The 22,830-nt window shown below is 46.9% G+C and overlaps 1 protein-coding gene and 2 non-coding genes across 5 annotated transcripts; all 3 read left to right on the top strand.

The window, feature by feature from the left end:
- The first annotated feature begins 5,633 nt into the window (after positions 1-5,633).
- Positions 5,634-22,219, top strand: LOC122946253 (H/ACA ribonucleoprotein complex subunit DKC1-like). 3 transcript variants are annotated; one of them, XM_044305734.1, is made up of 17 exons: positions 5,634-5,966; positions 6,092-6,144; positions 9,463-9,549; positions 10,252-10,343; positions 12,441-12,625; positions 14,798-14,862; positions 15,182-15,308; positions 16,088-16,218; positions 16,427-16,570; positions 16,667-16,787; positions 17,682-17,800; positions 18,369-18,472; positions 19,060-19,108; positions 19,311-19,373; positions 20,567-20,614; positions 21,496-21,603; positions 21,916-22,219. In XM_044305734.1, the coding sequence occupies exons 1-17, from the start codon at positions 5,771-5,773 to the stop codon at positions 21,970-21,972; spliced, it is 1,749 nt and encodes a 582-aa protein (XP_044161669.1). In that variant the 5' UTR covers positions 5,634-5,770; the 3' UTR covers positions 21,973-22,219. The 3 variants fall into 3 exon arrangements, with proteins under 3 accessions (XP_044161669.1, XP_044161670.1, XP_044161671.1); XM_044305735.1 differs by lacking the exon at positions 19,311-19,373; XM_044305736.1 differs by lacking the exons at positions 19,060-19,108; positions 19,311-19,373; positions 20,567-20,614; positions 21,496-21,603; positions 21,916-22,219 and having other exon boundaries at positions 18,369-18,476.
- On the top strand, positions 15,945-16,017 carry LOC122919969. Its single transcript, XR_006386848.1, has one exon. It is a non-coding gene; the product is annotated as a small nucleolar RNA SNORD83 (small nucleolar RNA).
- Positions 17,854-17,924, top strand: LOC122919973. Its single transcript, XR_006386852.1, has one exon. It is a non-coding gene; the product is annotated as a small nucleolar RNA SNORD83 (small nucleolar RNA).
- Positions 22,220-22,830: the final 611 nt, after the last annotated feature.

Here is a 22,830-nt window from a genome sequence, read left to right as displayed (position 1 = left end):
GCAAAATAACTGCCCATGAACTGAGAAAAGTCAAGCGTGCAGCTGCCAAGATGCCACTTGCCACCAGTTTGGCCATATTTCAGAGCTGCAACATCACTGGAGTGCCCAAAAGCACAAGGTGTGCAATACTCAGAGACATGGCCAAGGTAAGAAAGGCTGAAAGACGACCACCACTGAACAAGACACACAAGCTGAAACGTCAAGACTGGGCCAAGAAATATCTCAAGACTGATTTTTCTAAGGTTTTATGGACTGATGAAATGAGAGGGAGTCTTGATGGGCCAGATGGCTGGATTGGTAAAGGGCAGAGAGCTGCCAGTCCGACTCAGACGCCAGCAAGGTGGAGGTGGAGTACTGGTTTGGGCTGGTATCATCAAAGATGAGCTTGTGGGGCCTTTTCGGGTTGAGGATGGAGTCAAGCTCAACTCCCAGTCCTACTGCCAGTTTCTGGAAGACACCTTCTTCAAGCAGTGGTACAGGAAGAAGTCTGCAAGGTAAGAAAAACATGATTTTCATGCAGGACAATGCTCCATCACACGCGTCCAAGTACTCCACAGCGTGGCTGGCAAGAAAGGGTATAAAAGAAGAAAATCTAATGACATGGCCTCCTTGTTCACCTGATCTGAACCCCATTGAGAACCTGTGGTCCATCATCAAATGTGAGATTTACAAGGAGGGAAAACAGTACACCTCTCTGAACAGTGTCTGGGAGGCTGTGGTTGCTGCTGCACGCAATGTTGATGGTGAACAGATCAAAACACTGACAGAATCCATGGATGGCAGGCTTTTGAGTGTCCTTGCAAAGAAAGGTGGCTATATTGGTCACTGATTTGTTTTTGTTTTGTTTTTGAATGTCAGAAATGTATATTTGTGAATGTTGAGATGTTATTTATTTTTACCAGTGAAACCAATATAATTGAAATGGGTATATATTTGTTTTTTTTTAGGTTGCCTAATAATTATGCACAGTAATAGTCACCTGCACACACAGATATCCCCCTAAAATAGCTAAAACTAAAAACAAACTAAAAACTACTTCCAAAAATATTCAGCTTTGATATTAATGAGTTTTTTGGGTTCATTGAGAACATGGTTGTTGTTCAATAATAAAATTAATCCTCAAAAATACAACTTGCCTAATAATTCTGCACTCCCTGTATAACCTACAGACATCACCCTACTACACAGCCCCCCTCTCAGCATACAATGCAACACAGACCCCCATATACAATCCAGACAAGACACCTTAGAACACAGCCCCCACCCCCCCCATACAACCAGATACCCCCTGCCTCATCCATAACCACCCCACTACCACCTCAGTGTACAATCCCACACAGTCCCCCTCAAATACAACCCAGACACCACCCTCCTACACAGCCCCCCATTTCAGCATACAATAAACACAGCCCCCCCATACAGACAGATACCCCCTCCCTCAGCATCCTCAACCGCCCCCTACCATCTCAGTGTACAATCCCTCACATAAAACCCACAGATACCACCCTACTACACAGCCCCCCATATACTACCAGATACCCCCTTCCCTCCGCATACACACAGCTGCCCCCCATCTCAGTGTACAATCCCACACAGCCCCCCCATACAAGACACCCCCTCCTCATACACACAGCTGCCCCCATCTCAGTGTACAATCCCACACAGCCCCCCCATACAAGACACCCCCTCCTCATACACACAGCTGCCCCCATCTCAGTGTACAATCCCACACAGCCCCCCCATACAAGACACCCCCTCCGCATACACACAGCTGCCCCCCATCTCAGTGTACAATCCCTCAATGCACGTGCGCTACACAGCCGCCATTCTCCTAACCACAAGCATCACACAGCAGCCCCCACGTCTCAGTGTACAGTCCCTAAGTACAAAATAAGTTACTAAATCAGTAGGTTCCGGTACTTCTACTGCAGGGGTTTTAGTTCACGCCCCGCGCTGCTGACACTCGCGGCTCTCCTGTTTCCGATCCACGTGATCTGGGAGTGCCACGTGATGTTGTGACGTCAGTAGGTCCTTGCCAAGTACAGTATTTAGCCATTACCCTATATGTTGATGGCAACAGTGGGAGGGAGTCATATTATTTACATGGGACGGAATGTTGGAGGTGTCTGGGGGGAGGAGTGATGTTATTTACATGGGACTGAATATTGAGGGGGGGGTTATTTACATGGGACTGTATGTTGGAGGGCGCTATAAATAGAGAGGGATGTTATTTACATGGGACTGTATATTGGAGGGGGCTGGAGAGATGGTATTTACATGGGACTGTATATTGGAGGGAGGAAAATAGTGTTATTTACATGGGACTATATGTACTCCTCCTCCAGTCATGTACCAGTAACTATATATGATGTACTAGTTATGTACTCCTCCTCCAGTCATGTCCCAGTAACTATGTATGATGTACTGGTATGTACTCCTCCTCCAGTCACATTGTATGCCGAGACTCATTTGCATATTAATAAAATGCTGGAGTTCTGTGCATCCGATCTGTGTAGTTAGTTTACTATGGGTAAGGGTCTCACAGAGCAGCCCCTTCCCCAGTATATAATCTCACAGAGCAGCCCCTCCCCCAGTATATAATCTCACAGAGCAGCCCCTTCCCCAGTATATAATCTCACAGAGCAGCCCCTCCCCCAGTATATAATCTCACACAGAAGCCCCTCCCCCAGTATATAATCTTACACGGCAGCCCCCCCCCAGTATATAATCTCACATGGCAGCCCCTCCCCAGTATATAATCTCACACAGCAGCCCCTGCCGCAGTATATAATTTCACACGGCAGCCCCTCCCCAGTATATAATCTCACACGGCAGCCCCCCCAGTATATAATCTTACACGGCAGCCCCCCCCAGTATATAATCTCACACAGCAGCCCCTCCCCCAGTATATAATCTCACACAGCAGCCCCTCCCCCAGTATATAATCTCACACGGCAGCCCCCCCCCAGTATATAATCTCACAGAGCAGCCCCTTCCCCAGTATATAATCTCACAGAGCAGCCCCTCCCCCAGTATATAATCTCACACAGAAGCCCCTCCCCCAGTATATAATCTTACACGGCAGCCCCCCCAGTATATAATCTCACATGGCAGCCCCTCCCCAGTATATAATCTCACACAGCAGCCCCTGCCGCAGTATATAATCTCACACGGCAGCCCCTCCCCAGTATATAATCTCACACGGCAGCCCCCCCAGTATATAATCTCACACGGCAGCCCCCCCAGTATATAATCTCACACAGCACAGCAGCCCCTCCCCCAGTATATAATCTCACACAGCAGCCCCTCCCCCAGTATATAATCTCACACAGCAGCCCCTCCTCCAGTATATAATCTCACACAGCAGCCCCTCCCCCAGTATATAATCTCACACGGCAGCCCCCCCAGTATATAATCTCACACAAAAGCCCCTCCCCCAGTATATAATCTCACACGGCAGACCCTCCCCAGTATATAATCTCACACAGCAGCCCCTGCCGCAGTATATAATCTCACACGGCAGCCCCCCTGCCCCAGTATATAATCTCACACAGAAGCCCCTCCCCTAGTATATAATCTCACACGGCAGCCCCCCCCAGTATATAATCTCACACGGCAGCCCCTCCCCAGTATATAATCTCACATGGCAGCCCCTCCCCAGTAGATAATCTCACACAGCAGCCCCTCCTGCAGTATATAATCTCACACAGAAGCCCCTCCCTCCCAGTATATAATCTCACACGGCAGCCCCTCCCGCAGTATATAATCTCACACAGCAGCCCCTCCCGCAGTATATAATCTCACATGGCAGCCCCCCCCAGTATATAATCTCACACAGCAGCCCCTGCCGCAGTATATAATCTCACACAGCAGCCCCTGCCGCAGTATATAATCTCACACGGCAGCCCCCCCTCCCCCAGTATATAATCTCACACAGAAGCCCCTCCCCCAGTATATAATCTCACACGGCAGCCCCCTTCCCAGTATATAATCTCACATGGCAGCCCCTCCCCAGTATATAATCTCACACAGCAGCCATATAATCTCACATGGCAGCCCCTCCCCAGTATATAATCTCACACAGCAGCCCCTGCCGCAGTATATAATCTCACATGGCAGCCCCTCCCCAGTATATAATCTCACACGGCAGCCCCCCCAATATATAATCTCACACAGCAGCCCCTCCCCCAGTATATAATCTCACACAGCAGCCCCTCCCTCAGTATACAATCTCACACAGCAGCCCCTCCCCCAGTATATAATCTTACACAGCAGCCCCTCCCGCAGTATATAATCTCACACGGCAGCCCCCCCCTAGTATATAATCTCACACAGCAGCCCCTGCCGCAGTATATAATCTCACACGGCAGCCCCTCCCCAGTATATAATCTCACACGGCAACCCCCCCCCCCCAGTATATAATCTCACACAGCAGCCCCTCCCCAGTATATATTCACTTTAGAAAAAAGACGACTGAGAGGAGATCTAATTAATATGTATAAATATATCAGGGGTCAGTACAGAGATCTCTCCCATCATCTATTCATTCCCAGGACGGTGACTGTGACGAGGGGACATCCTCTGCGTCTGGAGGAAAGAAGGTTTGTACACAAACATAGAAGAGGATTCTTTACTGTAAGAGCAGTGAGACTATGGAGCTCTCTGCCTGAGGAGGTGGTGATGGTGAGTACAATAAAGGAATTCAAGAGGGGCCTGGATGTATTTCTGCAGTGTAATAATATTACAGGCTATAGCTTCTAGAGAGGGGTCGTTGATCCAGGGATTTATTCTGATTGCCTGATTGGAGTCGGGAAGGAATTTTTATTTCCCTAAAGTAGGGAAACTTGGCTTCTACCTCACAGTTTTTTTTTGCCTTCCTCTGGATCAACTTGCAGGATGACAGGCCGAACTGGATGGACAGATGTCTTTTTTCGGCCTTATGTACTATGTTACTAGCCCCTCCCCCAGTATATAATCTCACACAGCAGCCCCTCCCCAGTATATAATCTCACACGGCAGCCCCTCCCCAGTATATAATCTCACACGGCAGCCCCTCCCCAGTATATAATCTCACACGGCAGCCCCTCCCCAGTATATAATCTCACACAGCAGCCCCTCCCGCAGTATATAATCTCACACGGCAGCCCCCCCCCCAGTATATAATATCACACGGCAGCCCCTCCCCAGTATATAATCTCACACGGCAGCCCCTCCCCAGTAGATAATCTCACACAGCAGCCCCTCCTGCAGTATATAATCTCACACGGCAGCCCCCCCCAGTATATAATCTCACATGGCAGCCCCTCCCCAGTATATAATCTCACACAGCAGCCCCTCCCGCAGTATATAATCTCACATGGCAGCCCCTTCCCAGTAGATAATCTCACACGGCAGCCCCCTTCCCAGTAGATAATCTCACACGGCAGCCCCTCCCCAGTACATAATCTCACACGGCAGCCCCTCCCGCAGAATATAATCTCACATCTCTCCCCTGCCAGTGCTACAGACTCTGCAAACTGTCTGCCAGTGCCCGTGATACCAGAGCGTACCAGCTGACGACCCACGTGACCTAGGGATGTCATGTGATATTGAGACGTCAGGACTCTCAGGAGGTCCTTACGGAGTATAGTACACGGTCGGTGACATACCGGACTGGCATCCGGTGCTATGCCGCCGCCGTACAGTACTACACTCCTGTGATCTGTACTAGTGTAGTACTGTACAGCGGCGGCACAAAGCAACCAAGGCCGCCTGCGCTACCGCACTAAGGATGCCAGTCCGGTATGTCACCGACCGTGTTCCATTTATTGGCCTTCACCGACTCGGAAAGCAGAGAAGGGCGCACACCCGGAAGGGGCGGAGCCAGCACACAAGTCCTCCCACGTGCTATATCCGGCTGCCGCGCCAGCGCTTCTCTCCCTCTCATTCACCGCGTGGCTGGAGAGCAGACATGGCGGAGGACGCTGGTGAGCGGAGGCCTCGGAGCCTGAACGCCTTCTTTATGGGGCCTTCAGTAAAGGGCAGAATAACGCAGGTCCACGTCACGTGGTGCGGCTCCTGATTGTTTAATTTTTTTTTTTTTTTTTTAAAGGTTCAAAGAAAAAGTCCAAGAAGCGCAGGAGTCAGACGCTGGGGGAGATCGCGGTGAGTGAGTCTGCGGCTTCCCTCCCTGTGCGCCGTCAGCTGAGCACGTGGTGCGAGTGGCTGCAGCCGCCTGTGGGCAGAGACCTCCACGTGGGCAGCAGCTCCAGAGCCTTTATGGCTGCAGCTGTCCTGTGGGCAGAGACCTCCACCTGGGCAGCGGCCCGAGCCTTCGTGGCTGCAGCCGTCCTGTGGGCAGAGACCTCCACCTGGGCAGCGGCCCCGGAGCCTTCATGGCTGCAGCCGTCCTGTGGGCAGAGACCTCCACCTGGGCAGCGGCCCCGGAGCCTTCATGGCTGCAGCTGTCCTGTGGGCAGAGACCTCCACCTGGGCAGCGGCTCTGGAGCCTTCATGGCTGCAGCTGTCCTGTGGGCAGAGACCTCCACCTGGGCAGCGGCTCTGGAGCCTTCATGGCTGCAGCTGTCCTGTGGGCAGAGACCTCCACCTGGGCAGCGGCTCTGGAGCCTTCATGGCTGCAGCTGTCCTGTGGGCAGAGACCTCCACCTGGGCAGCGGCTCTGGAGCCTTCATGGCTGCAGCTGTCCTGTGGGCAGAGACCTCCACCTGGGCAGCGGCACCGGAGCCTTCATGGCTGCAGCCGTCGTGTGGGCAGAGACCTCCACCTGGGCAGCGGCTCTGGAGCCTTCATGGCTGCAGCCGTCCTGTGGGCAGAGACCTCCACCTGGGCAGCGGCTCCGGAGCCTTTATGGCTGCAGCCGTCCTGTGGGCAGAGACCTCCACCTGGGCAGCGGCTCCGGAGCCTTCATGGCTGCATTTCCTGTTGCCATTACTCCTAGAAGCTCGGTCTTCCCTGCAGCTGGTGCGCCCCCTTGATTGGCAGGCACGGCCGGGCATTGTGGACATCCTCACACCTGGCCCGTCCTTCAAGTTTCCTGCTGCTCAATGCGGTTCAGTAACTGGCGCAGTACAGCAGAGCCGCTGCCCTGTACTACACCTGCATCTTACGGAGCAGCGTCGGGTGCGGTGACACTGACGTGATATCAGGCAGACTTCGTTTGGAGTAATTCGGAGATATTGGGTTTGCATCAGCCATAGATACATTTATCAATCAATACAAATCTACAACTGTAGATAAAATAAAAAAATAGCCGGCATTAAAATATCCAGCTGCCCCTCTGTTTGCTGTGTATGGAACAAGCGGATTAGATTATCTCCCTCACAGCAACCAATGAGGGGCTACAAAAATCTTTTCCTCTAATTGAATCCAGTTGTTAATGTTTTGTAGATATCAGAAAACATTCTGTAAAAGGTATATAGAATATGTAATTCTATTGTCTTTCTTTCCAGTATAATATATGACCATTTCCAAAGGATACTCTGTATTGTATAATTATATAGTTCACTTAAACAAAACATTTTCAAAAAGGTATATAGAATATTTAATTATATATATTTTTTCTCCAGTATAATATAAAATATATGAACGGTTCCAAAGGATATAATTATATAGTTCACTTATATTTCCTGTGTGCTGATCGGCGATATGTAAACAAACAACCGCTTCCAATGGATGCTTTGTGTTATATGATTGTGTGTATATTTACCGTATATTCACAGTGCGCTGATTTCAGTCTTTTATAATAATGTTCACTTTATAATGAGTTTGTACTCACTGTTTAAAGATAATATATTGCTCCCCTCCGTGGCATCCCACGTGGTAGCTACAGCTCTCCTATCAGATACATCGTCTCTTGCTGTCTCTTGCTGTCTCTGCCACGGGTAGTCATACCTGTATTGTGATGACTGAATCCTGGCGTCCCACGTGGTGAGGCACTGTCTTGACTGGCCACTGAAGGAGTCGGTATAAGGGCTCATGTGCACGGCCGTTCCATGCATTGCTGACTACAATTTTCGTTCCCCAATGCACGGGCAACATCGGTGCGGCAGCCAGGATGGATCGAGACCCATTCAACTGGAATGGGTCTGTGAGCCTTCCGCACCGTGTAAAAAAATAAATAAATAAATAAATTTACATGTTTGTTTTTTTTTTTTGCGGCGGCACGGACAGAAACATCACAGAAGCACTCCTTAGTTCTTCCATTCCACATCTCCAGGATTCAAGTGAATGGGTCCGCATGCGGGTTGCACACGGCTGGTGCCTGTGTACTGCGGAGCCGCTGTATGCCGGCCGTGTGCATGAGCCTTAACTCCGATACGCATCTGGTACAACAGAAATATTAAGTCCAGGACCCACCTCTTTGGAACAAGGATAGATGAAGTGCGGAGCGCTCCACATACAATACGTGAGACGCTGTATGTCTGGGCAGTCAAGACACAGCGCATCTCACCACGTGGGACGCCAGGATTCAGTCATCGCAATACAGGTATGACTACCCGTGCCAAAGACAGCAAGAGACGCTGTAGCTACCACATGGAATGCCACGGAGGGGAGCAATATAGGGTATTATCTTGAAACAGTGAGTATAAACGCAACTATTATAAAAGACTGAAATCAGCGCACTGGGAATATAAATGAACCACACAATCGTATAACACAAAGCATCCATTGGAAGCGGTTGTTGGTTTACATATCGCCGATCAGCACACAGGAAATATAAGTGAACTATATAATTATATCCTTTGGAACCGTTCATATATTTTATATTATACTGGAGAAAAAAAATATATAATTACATATTCTATATACCTTTTTGAAAATGTTTTCTGATATCTACAAAACATTAAAAACTGGATTCAATTAGAGGAAAAGACATAAATAGCAGGTGGAGACCATATTTGTAGTCCCTCGTCGGTTGCTGTGTGGGAGATGATCTAATCCGCTTGTTCCATACACAGAAAATAGAGGGGCAACTGGATATTGTAATGCCGGCTATTTAACTTTTTTATTTTTTTTTATTTACATTTTTGTATTGATTGATAAATGTATATATGGCTGATGCAAACCCAATATCTCTGTAGTCTGCCTGTCTATTTCTGTAATCCATTTAAGTTTGACGGGGTGAGACATAAAGTCAGAGCACCTTATCCAGAGCAAGAAGGGGGTGAGCCGCTAAATGAAACATTTCTGATGATTCTCCGTGTCTGGTTCTGTCAAGGTGGAGGGAGAATGGCGCCTCAAGGAGTAATGTCGATGCCCCAGTTGCCCCTAGAGGCTCATTTCTGTATATTAAAACTTCTTTCATCAAAATGCAGCCACGTATCAGGATGGGATCAAGACAGATCCGTTCTGACCAGCGTGGAGGTCTAAGGTTAACCTGTTCTAATGCTATGAAACTGGTGGCCGAAGCCCTTTATCCACAGTACAAATTGTTTGTGTTGAGACTTGTTCCCTTCTTTACAGGATATACAACATGAAGAAAGCTTTTTGATACAGCCAGAGTCCAAAATTGCCCAGTTGGATACATCTCAGTGGCCCCTGTTGCTTAAGGTTAGTATTGGTGGTCATGTCCGTATACCCTGTAGTGCTGGGCTTGTCAGAGTGGAGGATCTTGCTAATAGATTCCATACATTGAAAACGTAAGATGTTTGTCCATTGGGGATTCATGTGCGTTTCAGTTGACTTGTGGCGCATGTCCCATTGTGTAGAATATATTGTGGACCCAGCCCTTGCAGACAAACCTGAAGTCGTTTTCTCCTGACCCGAATCGTGAATCTCTGATTCAGTCGGCTCTGGTCAGTTCAGGAGATGCGGCCGACACAGACCCTGTTTGAGCGGGCACAATGAGTCTTAAGGTGGGTTTAGATGGGCCGACTGCTTATGTGGTGGTCTTAACTTATTTACATGCAGTGAATCGCTATATCTGTCGTCAGAATCGTGGCTTCTGAGCAGTAGATTGCTGTTAAGACCTCACGATCTGCTGCTCCGGAGCCAGGATCGGTGGTGCCTGCATGAGTAACAGGATCAGCCGATGAGTGAGCATTTCGCTCGTTTATTAGGTGATCGCCGGCACACTTAGACGGCTAGATCGGTCTCTCCCAGTAATCTGTATGCTTATTGGTGCGTCTAAATGCGCCTTTAAGCTGCTCAAAATGACTTCAACGCTGAAGCCCAGACTTGAGTTTGTCCTGTGGTGGGTGTGGGGAGGCTGCATCTTGTATCTGTCCACTAATTTATCTATCAATTTGACAGAACTTTGATAAGCTAAATGTTAGGACAACACACTACACTCCCATTCCGTCCGGGTCAAACCCTTTGAAGAGGGACATCACAGAATACGTTAAGTAAGTATTAAGGGGTGTGGTAAATTCCGTACTCTGCACGTTCAGATTAGGCCCATTGAGGAGAATGGTGTGAATGGCGGTCGCAATGCTACCGGACAACCTCTTTAATCCGCATTTGTTTGCATTGGTCATTTTGAGCATCAGCTTGTCTGTTCCGTCAGACTTGTTGTTTTTGACGGGAGAAAGTCCTGTCTTGTAATTAACACTGAAAGTTGAAAAGTCATTCCATTGATCAGATATTCAGTCCATGTAATGGATGCTTTTTTTTTTTCTGTTCCTCTGGAGCACAGTCGCCTACATTTACTAATGTCTGAGCCAAACATGTCTGCAGCACAATTTTGTCAGATCTAGCTGTAAAAGTATGAGCCCACCGATCATGAGGGCACACCTCCTGTACAATGACACAACTACATCATGGATAGCCTTGCATATAAACAGTTTTGACTAAAGTAAGCTAATGGCTTTTATCATGTAGATAAAGTTAAAAGAGTTATCCTATGACTAATGCAAAAAATGATAATCGGACCTTATACAGTACGTGACCAACAAAGCTAGAACCAGCCCTGCACCTCGCATGGGTCCTGAGATCTCCCCAGTCATTGCTCTGCTAGATTTATATCAAGCTGGAAGCTCAGGGGAGTGTCTTTTCTGCTGCAGCTAAGGGGGCATGTCTCAGCTCTCCCTATCACAGCTCAGGAGGCGTCTCAGCTCTCCCTATCACAGCTCAGGAGGCGTGTCCATGCTCTACCTATCGGCTCAGGAGGCAGTTTAGGATGAAACTGAGCATGTGCGGCCATCTCAGTGAGCTGGACAAATAAGAAAACTGGTGGCGCCATACAGAAATGTTGTTGAATAATTTAATGACTAAGTTTAGTACATGCAGTTACAAAAGAATCGAGGTCCAACCATAGAATTTTTTTAATGGAACAACCGCTTTAATGCAAGGCACTTATTAATGTATGTGGTTTTCCTTCCTGTTATACACTGCACACTTCCAGGGGCCATCAACATCACTGCAGCGCAGATACAGGATGGGAGCTGCTGTGCATGCGTGCTCCCACGGTCACAGCCACCATTGCTGGACTGCACGGTGGTTGTAACCCTTGGAAACAAACAGTTTATAATGTGATGGAAAAATGAATCGCCAGCAAAGGAGGCAATATGGATAATCGCAGTACATAAGTAAATTTCTTGTATTAAATGAGTGTTCTAGTTCCAATCTCCTATCCACAGCGTGTTCTAATGACAGTAGAAAAAAAAAAACACCTCCCTGGATGTGACTCTCTCCGCTGTGATTAGACCACGCTACAGCCAAGGAGAAGGAGACGCCCATTGAGAAACGGGGCCATCTACTCCTCCCTGTTCAGATGCTAAAATAAGCATACCAGGCGGGAGAATACAAAAGGGGCCACAGCGGGGGAACTGAGCCGCGCACAGTAACAAGAGTAAGGACAGTTAGATCCCTGCTCTATTACCTACATATCCTGCTACTTATTTTATAATGTCCAGACCTATAAAAGGTCCTCTTTAACCTCTGTAATAGCATGTACGGCGATGGTCACACTAGCGTTTAGATTTTCAGTTATCGTGATCAGTCATGGGATCTCAATACCGGAGAAAAAACGCTTCCATTTTGTCCCCATTAATTGTCAGTGGGGACAGAACGTACTGCTCCAAAATGCATTCTGTTCCATTTGGTTGCGTTCCCGTACCGGAGGGTAAACTACAGAAAGCTGCGTTTTTCTTTCGGTCATGGGATGCAGAGCAAAATGGATCTGGCATGACCCACATTGTAAGTCAATGGGGACGGATCAGTTTTCTGACACAACGGATTCGTCCCCCATCTACTTTCAATGGTGGTCATGACGGATCACTCATTGCTATGTTAAATATAATACAATCAGATCCATTCATAACGGATGCAGATGGTTGTCTTATCAGTAACGGAAGCGTTTTTGCTGAACACTGCCGAATAAGGCGAAAGCTCAGGTGTGAAAGTAGCCTAAGATGTCGTCTTCATTTTTTTACTTTGACAATACTTGCTTTTAGTTTGTGTATTATGTTCTGTGCAGAGCTTTAATTGTGACTCCTTTTCAGAACAGGTTTTATTAATCTGGATAAACCGGCTAACCCGTCCTCGCACGAGGTGGTTGCATGGATTCGTCGTATTTTAAGGGTAGAAAAAACTGGTCACAGTGGGACGTTGGATCCTAAAGTCACTGGTTGTCTTATAGTATGCATTGACCGTGCCACCCGACTTGTGAAGTCACAGCAAAGTGCAGGTGAGCTAAAAAAAAATATTTAAACTCGATGGGATACAATGTAATGTAAGCAAAAAGTGCTGCCATCTCCCATTTTTTTTTTATATATGATTTTGTTTTTATTTTTCTGTTCCTCCAATCAAAACGGAATAGTTTGAATTGCTTCCCTGGTGATCACTTATTATTCTTGTGCAGCCTTGCCTGGCTCTAAAATGGTTGGAGCCTTCCTCTACTGCTCTATCTGCAATACGTTCAGGTATATTAGAGGTTGTTCCATCTGGAACATTTATGGCTTATTTCTATGATATGCCGTAAGTGTTGGATAGGTGCGGGTTTGGGACCTGCTCCAATCTCCAGAACAAGGACCCAAAATGAAGGGGGATTAAGCCATGAATGTGCTGCCTCCCACTATTTACCCTTTGAGACTTTCAAAAATAGCTGTGCGCTGAAGGGGACGTCCGCTTTCAGCCTTGCCTTTGGCAAAACCTGCCAGTTTAGCTGCAGGTGTAAGGGGTTACGCTACTTTGTCACTATACCATCTACTGGTCGGTTTACATGTGGAGACATTTTTACGGCATAATTGTGACACACATGGACCTCTTGTGCCGACCTTCTCACAAAGCTCTGCCTCTTTCTGCTAAGCCCCAGCTCTTGCAGAGCATGTCAGGAAAAATGAGGCACCAATTTGCACCACGTTTTAGACACATTTTTGGCACACATTTGTAAATATTGGCCACTTTTGCACAGACTAGTCAAGATTTTCTTCTGCTTGCTTCTATCGTTCATATTTTGGTTAAGTTAGGCTACTTTCACACTTGCGTTCGGCTGTCCGCTTGTGAGTTCCGTTTGAAGGGACTCGCAAGCGGCCCCGAACTGATCCGTCCAGCCCTAATGCATTCTGAGTGGATACGGATCCGCTCAGAATGCATCAGTCTGGCACCGTTTGTCCTCCGCTCCGCAGGCGGACACCTGAACGTTGCTTGCAGCGTTCGGGTGTCGCCTGGCCGTGCGGAGGCAAACGGATCCGTCCAGACTTACAATGTAAGTCAATGGGGACGGATCCGTTTGAAGTTGACACAGTATGGCTCAATTTTCAAACGGATCCGTCCCCCATTGACTTTCAATGCAAAGTCAAAACGGATCCGTTTGCACGTTTTTTTTTTTTTTTTTTTGTTCATGGTAATGCAAACGGATCCGTTCTGAACGGAGCCACCGTCTGCATTAATATGAGCGGATCCGTTCAGAACGGATCCGATCGAACGCTAGTGTGAAAGTAGCCTTAGAAGATATTTGGAAATATGTCACCACTAAAGCAAATTATTGGTTGCAGTGGTACACGTGGCCATGCCCACGTCCCAAATGGAAGATTGAGAATCAGGGAGCAGGTAAGTGTTAATCCTTGAGGAGCAATACATGCCGGAGGCTTTATCTCAATGGCTAATATTACCGGAAAACCCCTTTTAATATTTTCATTTAGGTCTGTTTGATAAGTAGCTTTTATAATTTTAAGATGTTGTCCCTAATCCCCTAAATAAAATGAATATACTTTATTTGATTTAGCAGAGCAGGCAGAAGCAGGAATCCGCTCCCCTCAGTTAATCCTGGCAGGAACCCGCTCCCCATGTACTATGCCAAGAGTTAGTAATTGTCCATGCGCTGCTGCGGCCCCATTCATAAATGAGTTCTCCATACACTGCGGAGCTGTCAGCGGCGCAGGGAGAACAGAGTTCTAAGGACACACTGGTGCACTTTAGGGATATAAAAGTACAGTAAAAACAGGAAATTTATAAAGTATATTGGAAAAACTTTAGGGGATTAGGGACCACATATTAACGTTTAGTTACTCTTTAAGGCTGAACTCGCATGTCTGTGGAGCGCGGTCTGTGAGATCCCAGCCTGCTGAGTGCAGGAGCGCACGGTGTCATTGGTTGCTATGACGCCGTGCGCTTCGTGCCGCTGCTGCTGTACAGTAATCCTCGAATGTATTACTGTCCTGCACTCGGCAGGACGCCAGGCCGGGATCTCACGGACCATGGTCCAGACGTGTAAATTCAGCCTAATGTCAAACATATTTTATTAAAAGATCAATATTTGGACGATTTTAATTCCACATTCCAGGGATGTCTGTTTCCTAAGCTAGACCTGTCCATGACGCGTTTTTAGCATGAAGAATGTTTAAATTTTGTTTTACAGGGAAAGAATATGTTGGTATTGTCCGACTGCACAATGCAATAGAGAATGAACTGCAGCTTTCGCGGGTAAGTGACCTCTCCTCGGTGCTTTGGTTGCTCTTAAGGAAGTGGACCTGCCGGTTTACATGATGACACAGTTTATCCATTCGCTGATCCTTGGTCTGTCTCTAAAGCACTTGCTTCCTGTATTGGGATCTGGTGTGCTCGGAACACTGTTGGAGCCGGTGACCTGCGTCTTGCAGTGTGACTTGCCCCTAGTGTGAAGAGCAGGAGGTAACAGACCAAGGTCAAGAAGAGACTTGCCGTCTGATTAACCTGGAATGTCTTGTTGGTTCTGCGCTGCGGTGATCATTGCTTTTTCTGAATCTTGGTTCCTCCCTTGCAGACTCTTGAGACCCTCACCGGTGCACTGTTTCAGAGACCGCCATTAATAGCTGCTGTAAAGAGGCAACTGCGCGTCAGAACAATCTACGAAAGCAAACTCATAGAATACGACCCCGAGCGTAGACTGGGTGAGTAACGGCTCGCCAGATTAATGCCATAAAGAATAGTCAGGCTGCTCATTCACACAATCGTATTTTGCATCTGTCCCCGTCTGGATCGTGGTTTTTACGCAAATTATAGAAAATGCTAATCTTGTCTGTATTGTGGACAAGAAGAATGGATTCTAGTGATGGGAGTGAGAATAAATGGGGATCGCACACTGAAGGAATCTGGTTTGTAGGCCTCAATTCGGCTATGGTTCTGCCTGAGGCCTAAATCCCTACTTTCCGCTGTGAGGCCTTATGCCCATCCACATCGAAGTCATTTCTGTACCTATTTTCACACAATGTTGAAAGGCATCAGTCACCCATAGGTGCCCACATTTAAGTGTGTGGTGTTTTCTCTAGGGCTTGCCTCTGTAGAACAGCGTGGTCTGCTTCATGTGGTCAGGATGTGCGTTGTTGTCGTGGCTCCTGCCTGTGGTTGGCTGCAGTGACTGCTGTGTGGCTAGTTATTACCCAGGTGGAGATGACTGGTAGCAGCAGATGTATTGATCAGGGGATCCTCCGGCCGCCTTTTATTGCTCTCTGGACAAGTGGCGCTTAACCTTTTCTCACTAGTATTTCGTGTCTTTATATTTGGTACGTAGGTATTGAGCACGTTGAGCCATATGATGTATGCAAACGGTCATGAACTTTGTGATGGTGACATTTATCTATCACCCAGTGACTGATGGCTCTTAAGCGAAATAAAATGTGTATTTTTTTTAAAAGGACAAATGTGTAACTTCTATCTTCACTTTCCTCAGGTATATTTTGGGTGAGCTGTGAAGCCGGTACATATATCCGTACTTTATGCGTTCACATGGGTTTGCTGCTTGGGGTTGGTGGCCAGATGCAGGAGCTTCGCAGGGTTCGTTCAGGTGTCCTAGGAGAGAAGGTAATTACCTTTCACAGTATACTAACCCCCCAGCCCCCCTTCTCCCCAAATGCGTTGAGTTCAGCCACAGGCTTCTCCCTCTGGTTTGATAATTGGCTTTGGGACAATAATACGCTGTCAGGATAAGGCAAACTTAGTCTTGCCCTGGAGCTGACAATTATATCTCAACAATATCGGTTTTCTCTAATTTGTGTGTAATCTTTTCTAGGACAATCTGGTCACGATGCATGACGTTTTGGATGCTCAGTGGCATTATGATAACAATAAAGATGAAAAGTATCTTCGCAGGGTTGTCTTTCCACTGGAAAAGCTTTTGGTGTCTCATAAAAGATTGGTTATGAAGGACAGTGCAGTAAGTTGGCTCTTCATATTGTGTCGCTAGATTACCGGAAGCAGAACGTCGCCCAGTGACTTCATGGCGCTTTTTTTTCCCCCCCCCCCTTTTAAGGTGAATGCTATATGTTATGGGGCAAAGATCATGCTTCCCGGTCTTTTGAGATACGAGGATGGCATTGAAATGAACCAGGATATTGTGGTAATCACAACCAAAGGGGAAGCTATCTGCATTGGTAAGTATAATATGGTAATGATTGGATAGAATTTATAGCGGGAAGCTTAAAATGTAAAGAGAATAATAAAAAAAAAAATGACCTGGCTTCTGGGCCTTTAGTTAAAACATTGGGGGCCATGTTTCCCCGATCGGGGGGCTGGGGGACCCGATCGGGGCATAATTGAGAACCTTTGCAAGGGTGGCGGTGGCCGGCTTATAGTGTGCGCATGCGCCAAGCCGCCGCCATCTTTGAGGACGGTGGGGGGGGGCAGGGGGTGAGGATTGGGACCCAGCTTTCCCTTATGGGGAAGCTGTGGGGACCCTATCCCTGCACCGGAAACTTTCTCCCTCCTCTTACATGAGGGAGGAAGCTTAATAGCTCCCGGCATTTTCGGTGATCACTGCAATACACTATCGCGGTGATCAGAGACCGCTTGTCACAGTCTCTGATCACTGCCCCGAGCCCTCACTACCTCTGGTAGCTGCGGGCAAGGAACTACAGTGCTTTGATTTAAGCGCTAACTTAGGCTGAAGTGCTGCCGTAAAAAGGCGGCGCTCCAGCCCAAGGCCCCTTGGTGACCGCTGTAAAAACACACGAGTGGTCACTAAGGGGTTAAGTTTCAAATATGTGCAGACCTTAATCCTCACCGTCCTGAATGTGACATGATGACACAGTTTATCCATTCTCTGAACTTCCAGGCTTCCTTGCATCTCTGCACTCCTAGGGGTGCGGAGTCCTGCTCGCTTGTTGGCGCCGGTTGCTGTGTTCTGCAGATGACTCGCCATAAGGGAGTGGGAGCAGGACGGCTGGCTAAGTGCGCAGGATGATGAAGCTGCTCTGATCACACCTTCTAGAGGCTTAGGCTAAGCAAATGTTTTGTACTTGACCATCAAAACGTGTATCCCTTTCCAGGTACTGCCCTTATGACTACAGCTGTGATATCTACATGCGACCATGGAGTTGTGGCAAAAATTAAACGTGTAATTATGGAGAGGGATATCTATCCCCGCAAGTGGGGCCTTGGTCCTAAGGTAAGTTTGTACAGTCTACATTGGCAACCGTTGCAGTTTGCCAAGGACTTTGAGCCATATGATGTGTATGTTTGATGAACCCTGTAATGATGACTCTACATCTATCACCCTATAACTGATGGCTCGCCCCTAATCTCACAGGGAATCGGTCACCACTTTACACTGCCCACTTGAGGGTGGAATTAAGTAGTAACTGACTAATTGGTTTCATCATTGTATATTATGTGCCCATGGTGTACTTAATGCTGCCAGTGTTCACATCGTACTGTAAGCCCGGAGTCTGATATTCATGAGCTGCGGGTTCTTCCATCCACTGAACTTTATCCCTATGGAGAGTAACTGGGGAGAAAGCTGTCATTTATGGTAGGGGCCCAAGGTACATGAATGGGCAGCACGGCTTAATGCAATCGCTGCAGCAAGTCTTCCCAAAGTACACCATGGGCACACATAACGGTCTTACATTGTGCCACCACTTCATGCCACCCTCAAGGCATCATGAACATGGTGACAGATTTCCTAGGTCATAGCATGCATTATATTCTGACCCACTTTACATTTCACTGTTCAGGCCAGCCAGAAGAAGATGATGATCCAGAAAGGAATGTTAGACAAGCATGGAAAGCCCAATGAGAACACCCCTGCAAGTTGGAGCCAAGGATATGTTGATTACAGGTAATGGCGGCAATGTCTAACTACTTAGGCCTCTTTCACACGGGCGTCATGTTTTTGGCCCGGAAAAGATGCGGGTGCGTCGCGGGAAAATGCGCGATTTTTCCGCGTGAGTGCAAAACATTTTAATGCGTTTTGCATGCACGGGAGAAAAATCTGCATGTTTGGTACCCGAACTTCTTCACAGAAGTTCGGGTTTGGGTTAGGTGTTGTGTAGATTGTATTTTCCCTTATAACCATGTTATAAGGGAAAATAATAATTATCGGGTCTCCATCCCGATCGTCTCTTAGCAACCGTGCGTGAAAATCGCACCGCATCCGGACTTGCTTGCTATTTTCATGCAGCACCATTCATTTCTATGGGGCCTGCGTTGCGTGAAAAATCGCAGCATGCTCTATTTTGTGTGTTTTTCACGCAACGCACAAGGCATGCGTGAAAATCACTGCTCATGTGCACAGCCCCATAGAAGTGAATGGGTCCGGATTCAGTGCGGGTGCAATGCGTTCACGTCACGCATTGCACCCGTGTGAAAGGGGCCTTAGGGTTTCTGTTTTACACTGGGTTTATTATGTGTGTTTTTCTTTTGTAGTGCGGGACAGAAGAATGTGATCAGTACAGCGGTAGAGCCACCAGTGAAGGTTCGTTCTTGCTCTACTATTCACATATGCAGGAAGTTATCCCCTTCTTGCCGATCTGTGGTATTTTAGGGGAGTCGCCCTGCAAAATCAACTTGCTTGTCCTAATCGGAGAAGCAGCAGGTTTCTTCTGTTAAGGTACCAAGCGCACATGTGACCGTTTATTTTGCTTTCTGATAACCTGGATTTTAATTTTTTTCCTTAGAGGAAGCATGTAAGCGAGTCAGATAGTGACACAAGAGCGCAAACTTCCACCAAAAAGAGAAAGGTAAGCCGTATACACAGTACAGCTGTCCCTGCGTTTTGTTCAGTAAAGGGTATACAGTACTTGTTCGATCAACTGAGTTACAGCAACAACCCCGACAAACATGTCTCTAAACAGCCAGCGTCTTCTCCTCCACATGAACCCGTGGCAGCTGTAAATAAATGTGGCCAGACCTGTGGAGGGAAGTAATACATACCTGCTCCACACCCCACGTGTCCACTAACAGTTTGCCGGCTGCCTCAGCAGTTACACGTCCTGTGACCTATTGATGTGATGCAGGGGAACGTGCCCCTGCTGTGGCCAGTGAATAAATCCTATATAAACCAACAGTAGCAATATGTGCCATATACATCACCTGGAGGGAGCAAGTAGATATTTGCTTCCGTCGTATGTCTGGCCATGTGATTTTGATGGCTGCCTAAAAGGTCCCTGAAGGTGGGAACCCATTTATTGATGGCTTGAGAGGCTACATACACTTACTTTTTTTTACCTTTGATATCAATACTTTGGGCTCTAACAAATTTAAATTGAGCTTTATTTCGACTCTACTTTAATGTAGCCTTACATGAGGTCCGCAGAACACCTTTTGAGGGGCTGGAGAATGACCAGTCTGATGGACCTCACTGGACAGCATTTTGCAGCATAAACTGGGAAACCTAGATGCGGTTTCATCTGTCAGCATGATTAACCGTATTAATCTAGGCATATTGCTTGCTAGGGTTAATAATGCCAAGTAAAATGTTTAGCTTTTTACATCTAGTCTAACTCTGCGTTCTCGTGCCTGCCCCGCATTGATTGCTTGCTGAGTGGACCAGATGCGGCTTCCAAGCTCATCAGATTAGCGGCACAAGTGCAGCCACTGAGCAGACTGGACACTTACACAATGGATCTGCTACTTCCCAAAGCGCGAAGCAGTATCTCATCCACTGCCCTGTAATTCGCAGGCCTGCACAGTGGCTTTCTTAGCGGTGACCTAAGAGCTGAGGCCAGCCCCTTGGTGCTCAGAATTGCTAATTTGCATACATTTAAATACAAATATGAATCTGCAGCAATGCAACCTACAGTAATCTATAATGTTACTTGGCATTATCACCCCAGGCAATATGCTTGAGTTGATCATCACGACAAATGCTCTTTAAAAGTGAAGCCTCTTAATAATGTTAAATTAAGTTTTGTTCCCCCCCTTTTCATTACAGAAAAAAGGCAGTGACGGTGAAGAACCAGATGCAGACACATCTGTAAAGGTAACATTGACAGTACATGTAGAGGCTAAACTGCCACTTGTGCTCCGTGCCGTCTGCTGTAGTTTATGTAGTGCGGTTGTGCTGTGTATGTTGGCACTTTTCTCCGGTCATTGTGGCTCAAACCTCACTCAATGCGTTCTTGTGCTTTTATGGATTTCCTTTTGGTTTAAGTTTCTCTTTGGCGTCCACCAAACTTTATCGTTGACTTTTTTCATGATGAGAGAGGTAGCCTGACTAAGGAGTAATTACAGTCCCTTGGGAACAGTGGTCAGTGCTCTGTAATCCCATATAAAGATTTGACATGTTCAGTGGTCCTAAAGACTAGGACACTCAGAGACAAGCAGTTAGGATATAAGTGTCTGAAAGGTAGGTTCCTTGCTCTGGATCCCTCCCCTGTCTGGGCCACTGCAGAGAATGCTATTAGAGTAGCTGCCCACATACTAACTGGAACTGCTTAATGGGCTAAAATGCTTGAATTTAAAAGGAGAATACAGTTTCAGTAATCTGAAGGATTATCTGCATTCAGAATTGTGATGGCTTGTCAGAATACGCCATCAATATCGGATCAATGTGGTCCAACGCACCGCTGCAAATGAGCCATTTGAGGACACTAATCGTTGAGCTTGGCAACCCCTTGAAACGGGGTATATGTTTAGATGTGCACCCTTAGCGGTATGTCATGTATTCAGGTGTAGGGAAGGGGTATAATAATCACGATTACCCCAAAAAATTGGCAGCACTGTGTTTGGTTGTTTGGAAGGAAATGAGAAATAAAAAGGAATAACTCCTAACTTATTAATTCTTCTGCTGGATCCACATCTTAAAATGCTGTGAGACTCCACCCTAGAAGGTCCCACCATTAATAACGTCTTTCCCCACAGATTACCGGTAAATCGGAGACTGGTAGTGACGGTGAGAGTGCCTTAAAACCAAAGAAAAAGAAGAAAAAGAAACAAGAGGAAGAAGTGACTGTGACGGAGTCTCCTCAGGTAAAAGCTTGTCTTTCCAAAACTGTCCAGAATTGTTTTGATGCGAAAATGGGTTGTCTGGGAATGCTACCATGAAGACGCCCCCTCCTTTTCTAATGTGTCAGTACTTGTGGCGAACACTTCACGTATGCTCCATATCCGTAACAGAATGGTCTGTGTAATAACTGTCCGTATCCCTTCTTGGAAAGACAGATTTATGTGAACTTTTTTTTCCTGCCTTTATGAGCTATAATTTGACAAATGTGCCATAATTCAGTTGTATAACTCGTACGTTCTACGCCAACATCTCATGATGCGCTTTTTCTTTTCTAGTTGACAAAAAGCATGAAGAAGAAGAAAAAGAAACACAAAGAAGATCTTTCTGAATAAAAATATCCGTGCCTACTATTCAGTAGTGAACCGTCCAGGCTTCTTGGCTACGACTACTGAGCTATGTCCTGTTTTAAGGATTGTATAGACTTTTTACAATGTGACCCTTTTGTACATGAGTAGATAAATGTCATCGCCATTATTTTAGGTTAGTCCCAAACATTTGGACTATTCCTATGGATCTTGTTTGGAAAAAGATTTGGTTAAACCCAGATTTTTTTCCCCATTAAACATTCTTTGAGTACTATATTATTGGTCTGCCATTCGCTGGTGCTCGAGTGCTGCTAATATGGGCGCTGTTACTAGACAGGGGGCGCAGTATGGATGCCTGTGGGCCACATTAGTGAGCAGTTAGGCCTCTTTCACACGAATGATACAGATTGTCAGGATGTGTTCAGTAAAAACTTCAGGCAGTTTTGTCTGCAATTGCGTTCAGTATCCTGCACCCCCGCGTGGGTGCAATTAGTTTTGATTTTAATTAGGGGTGCACCGAAATGAAAATTCTGGTCCGAAACCGAAAATTCAGGATGCCCTTGACCGAAAACCGAAACTGCCTTTTTGCCCAAATACTTTTAAAATACTTTTTTTTTTTTTTTTTTTTTTAATGATTTTATAACAGTGCCATCCACAGACCCCCACCCACCCCATAACAGTGCCATCCACAGAACCCCCCCCCATTGCCGCTCCAGTACAGACTAGTTATAAAATGTGTACAATTAATAAGGATTCTATTCATGAGGCCCCCTCTGCAGTAGAACATTCAATATAGCCACATCCTACTCACAGGGCTGTTATCTTAATGCTGGCCGGCCGGGCAGACGAGCGGCAGCGTCACGACTGATGTCACATGCCTGCGCC

This window comes from Bufo gargarizans, chromosome 9, assembly GCF_014858855.1.
Source record: "Bufo gargarizans isolate SCDJY-AF-19 chromosome 9, ASM1485885v1, whole genome shotgun sequence".
Classification (NCBI taxonomy): Eukaryota; Metazoa; Chordata; class Amphibia; order Anura; family Bufonidae; genus Bufo; species Bufo gargarizans.
This window is presented reverse-complemented; position numbering and strand designations above follow the sequence as displayed.

What these genes read in the sequence shown, in the direction of transcription:
- LOC122946253 (XM_044305734.1), top strand. Translation starts at nt 5,771, where the DNA reads ATGCCAGTCCGGTATGTCACCGACCGTGTTCCATTTATTGGCCTTCAC. An exon ending in AGGGGAAGCTATCTGCATTG is followed by an intron (nt 16,788 to 17,681) that starts GTAAGTATAATA and finishes ATCCCTTTCCAG; the next exon opens with GTACTGCCCTTATGACTACA. An exon ending in CTGTGACGGAGTCTCCTCAG is followed by an intron (nt 21,604 to 21,915) that starts GTAAAAGCTTGT and finishes TTTCTTTTCTAG; the next exon opens with TTGACAAAAAGCATGAAGAA.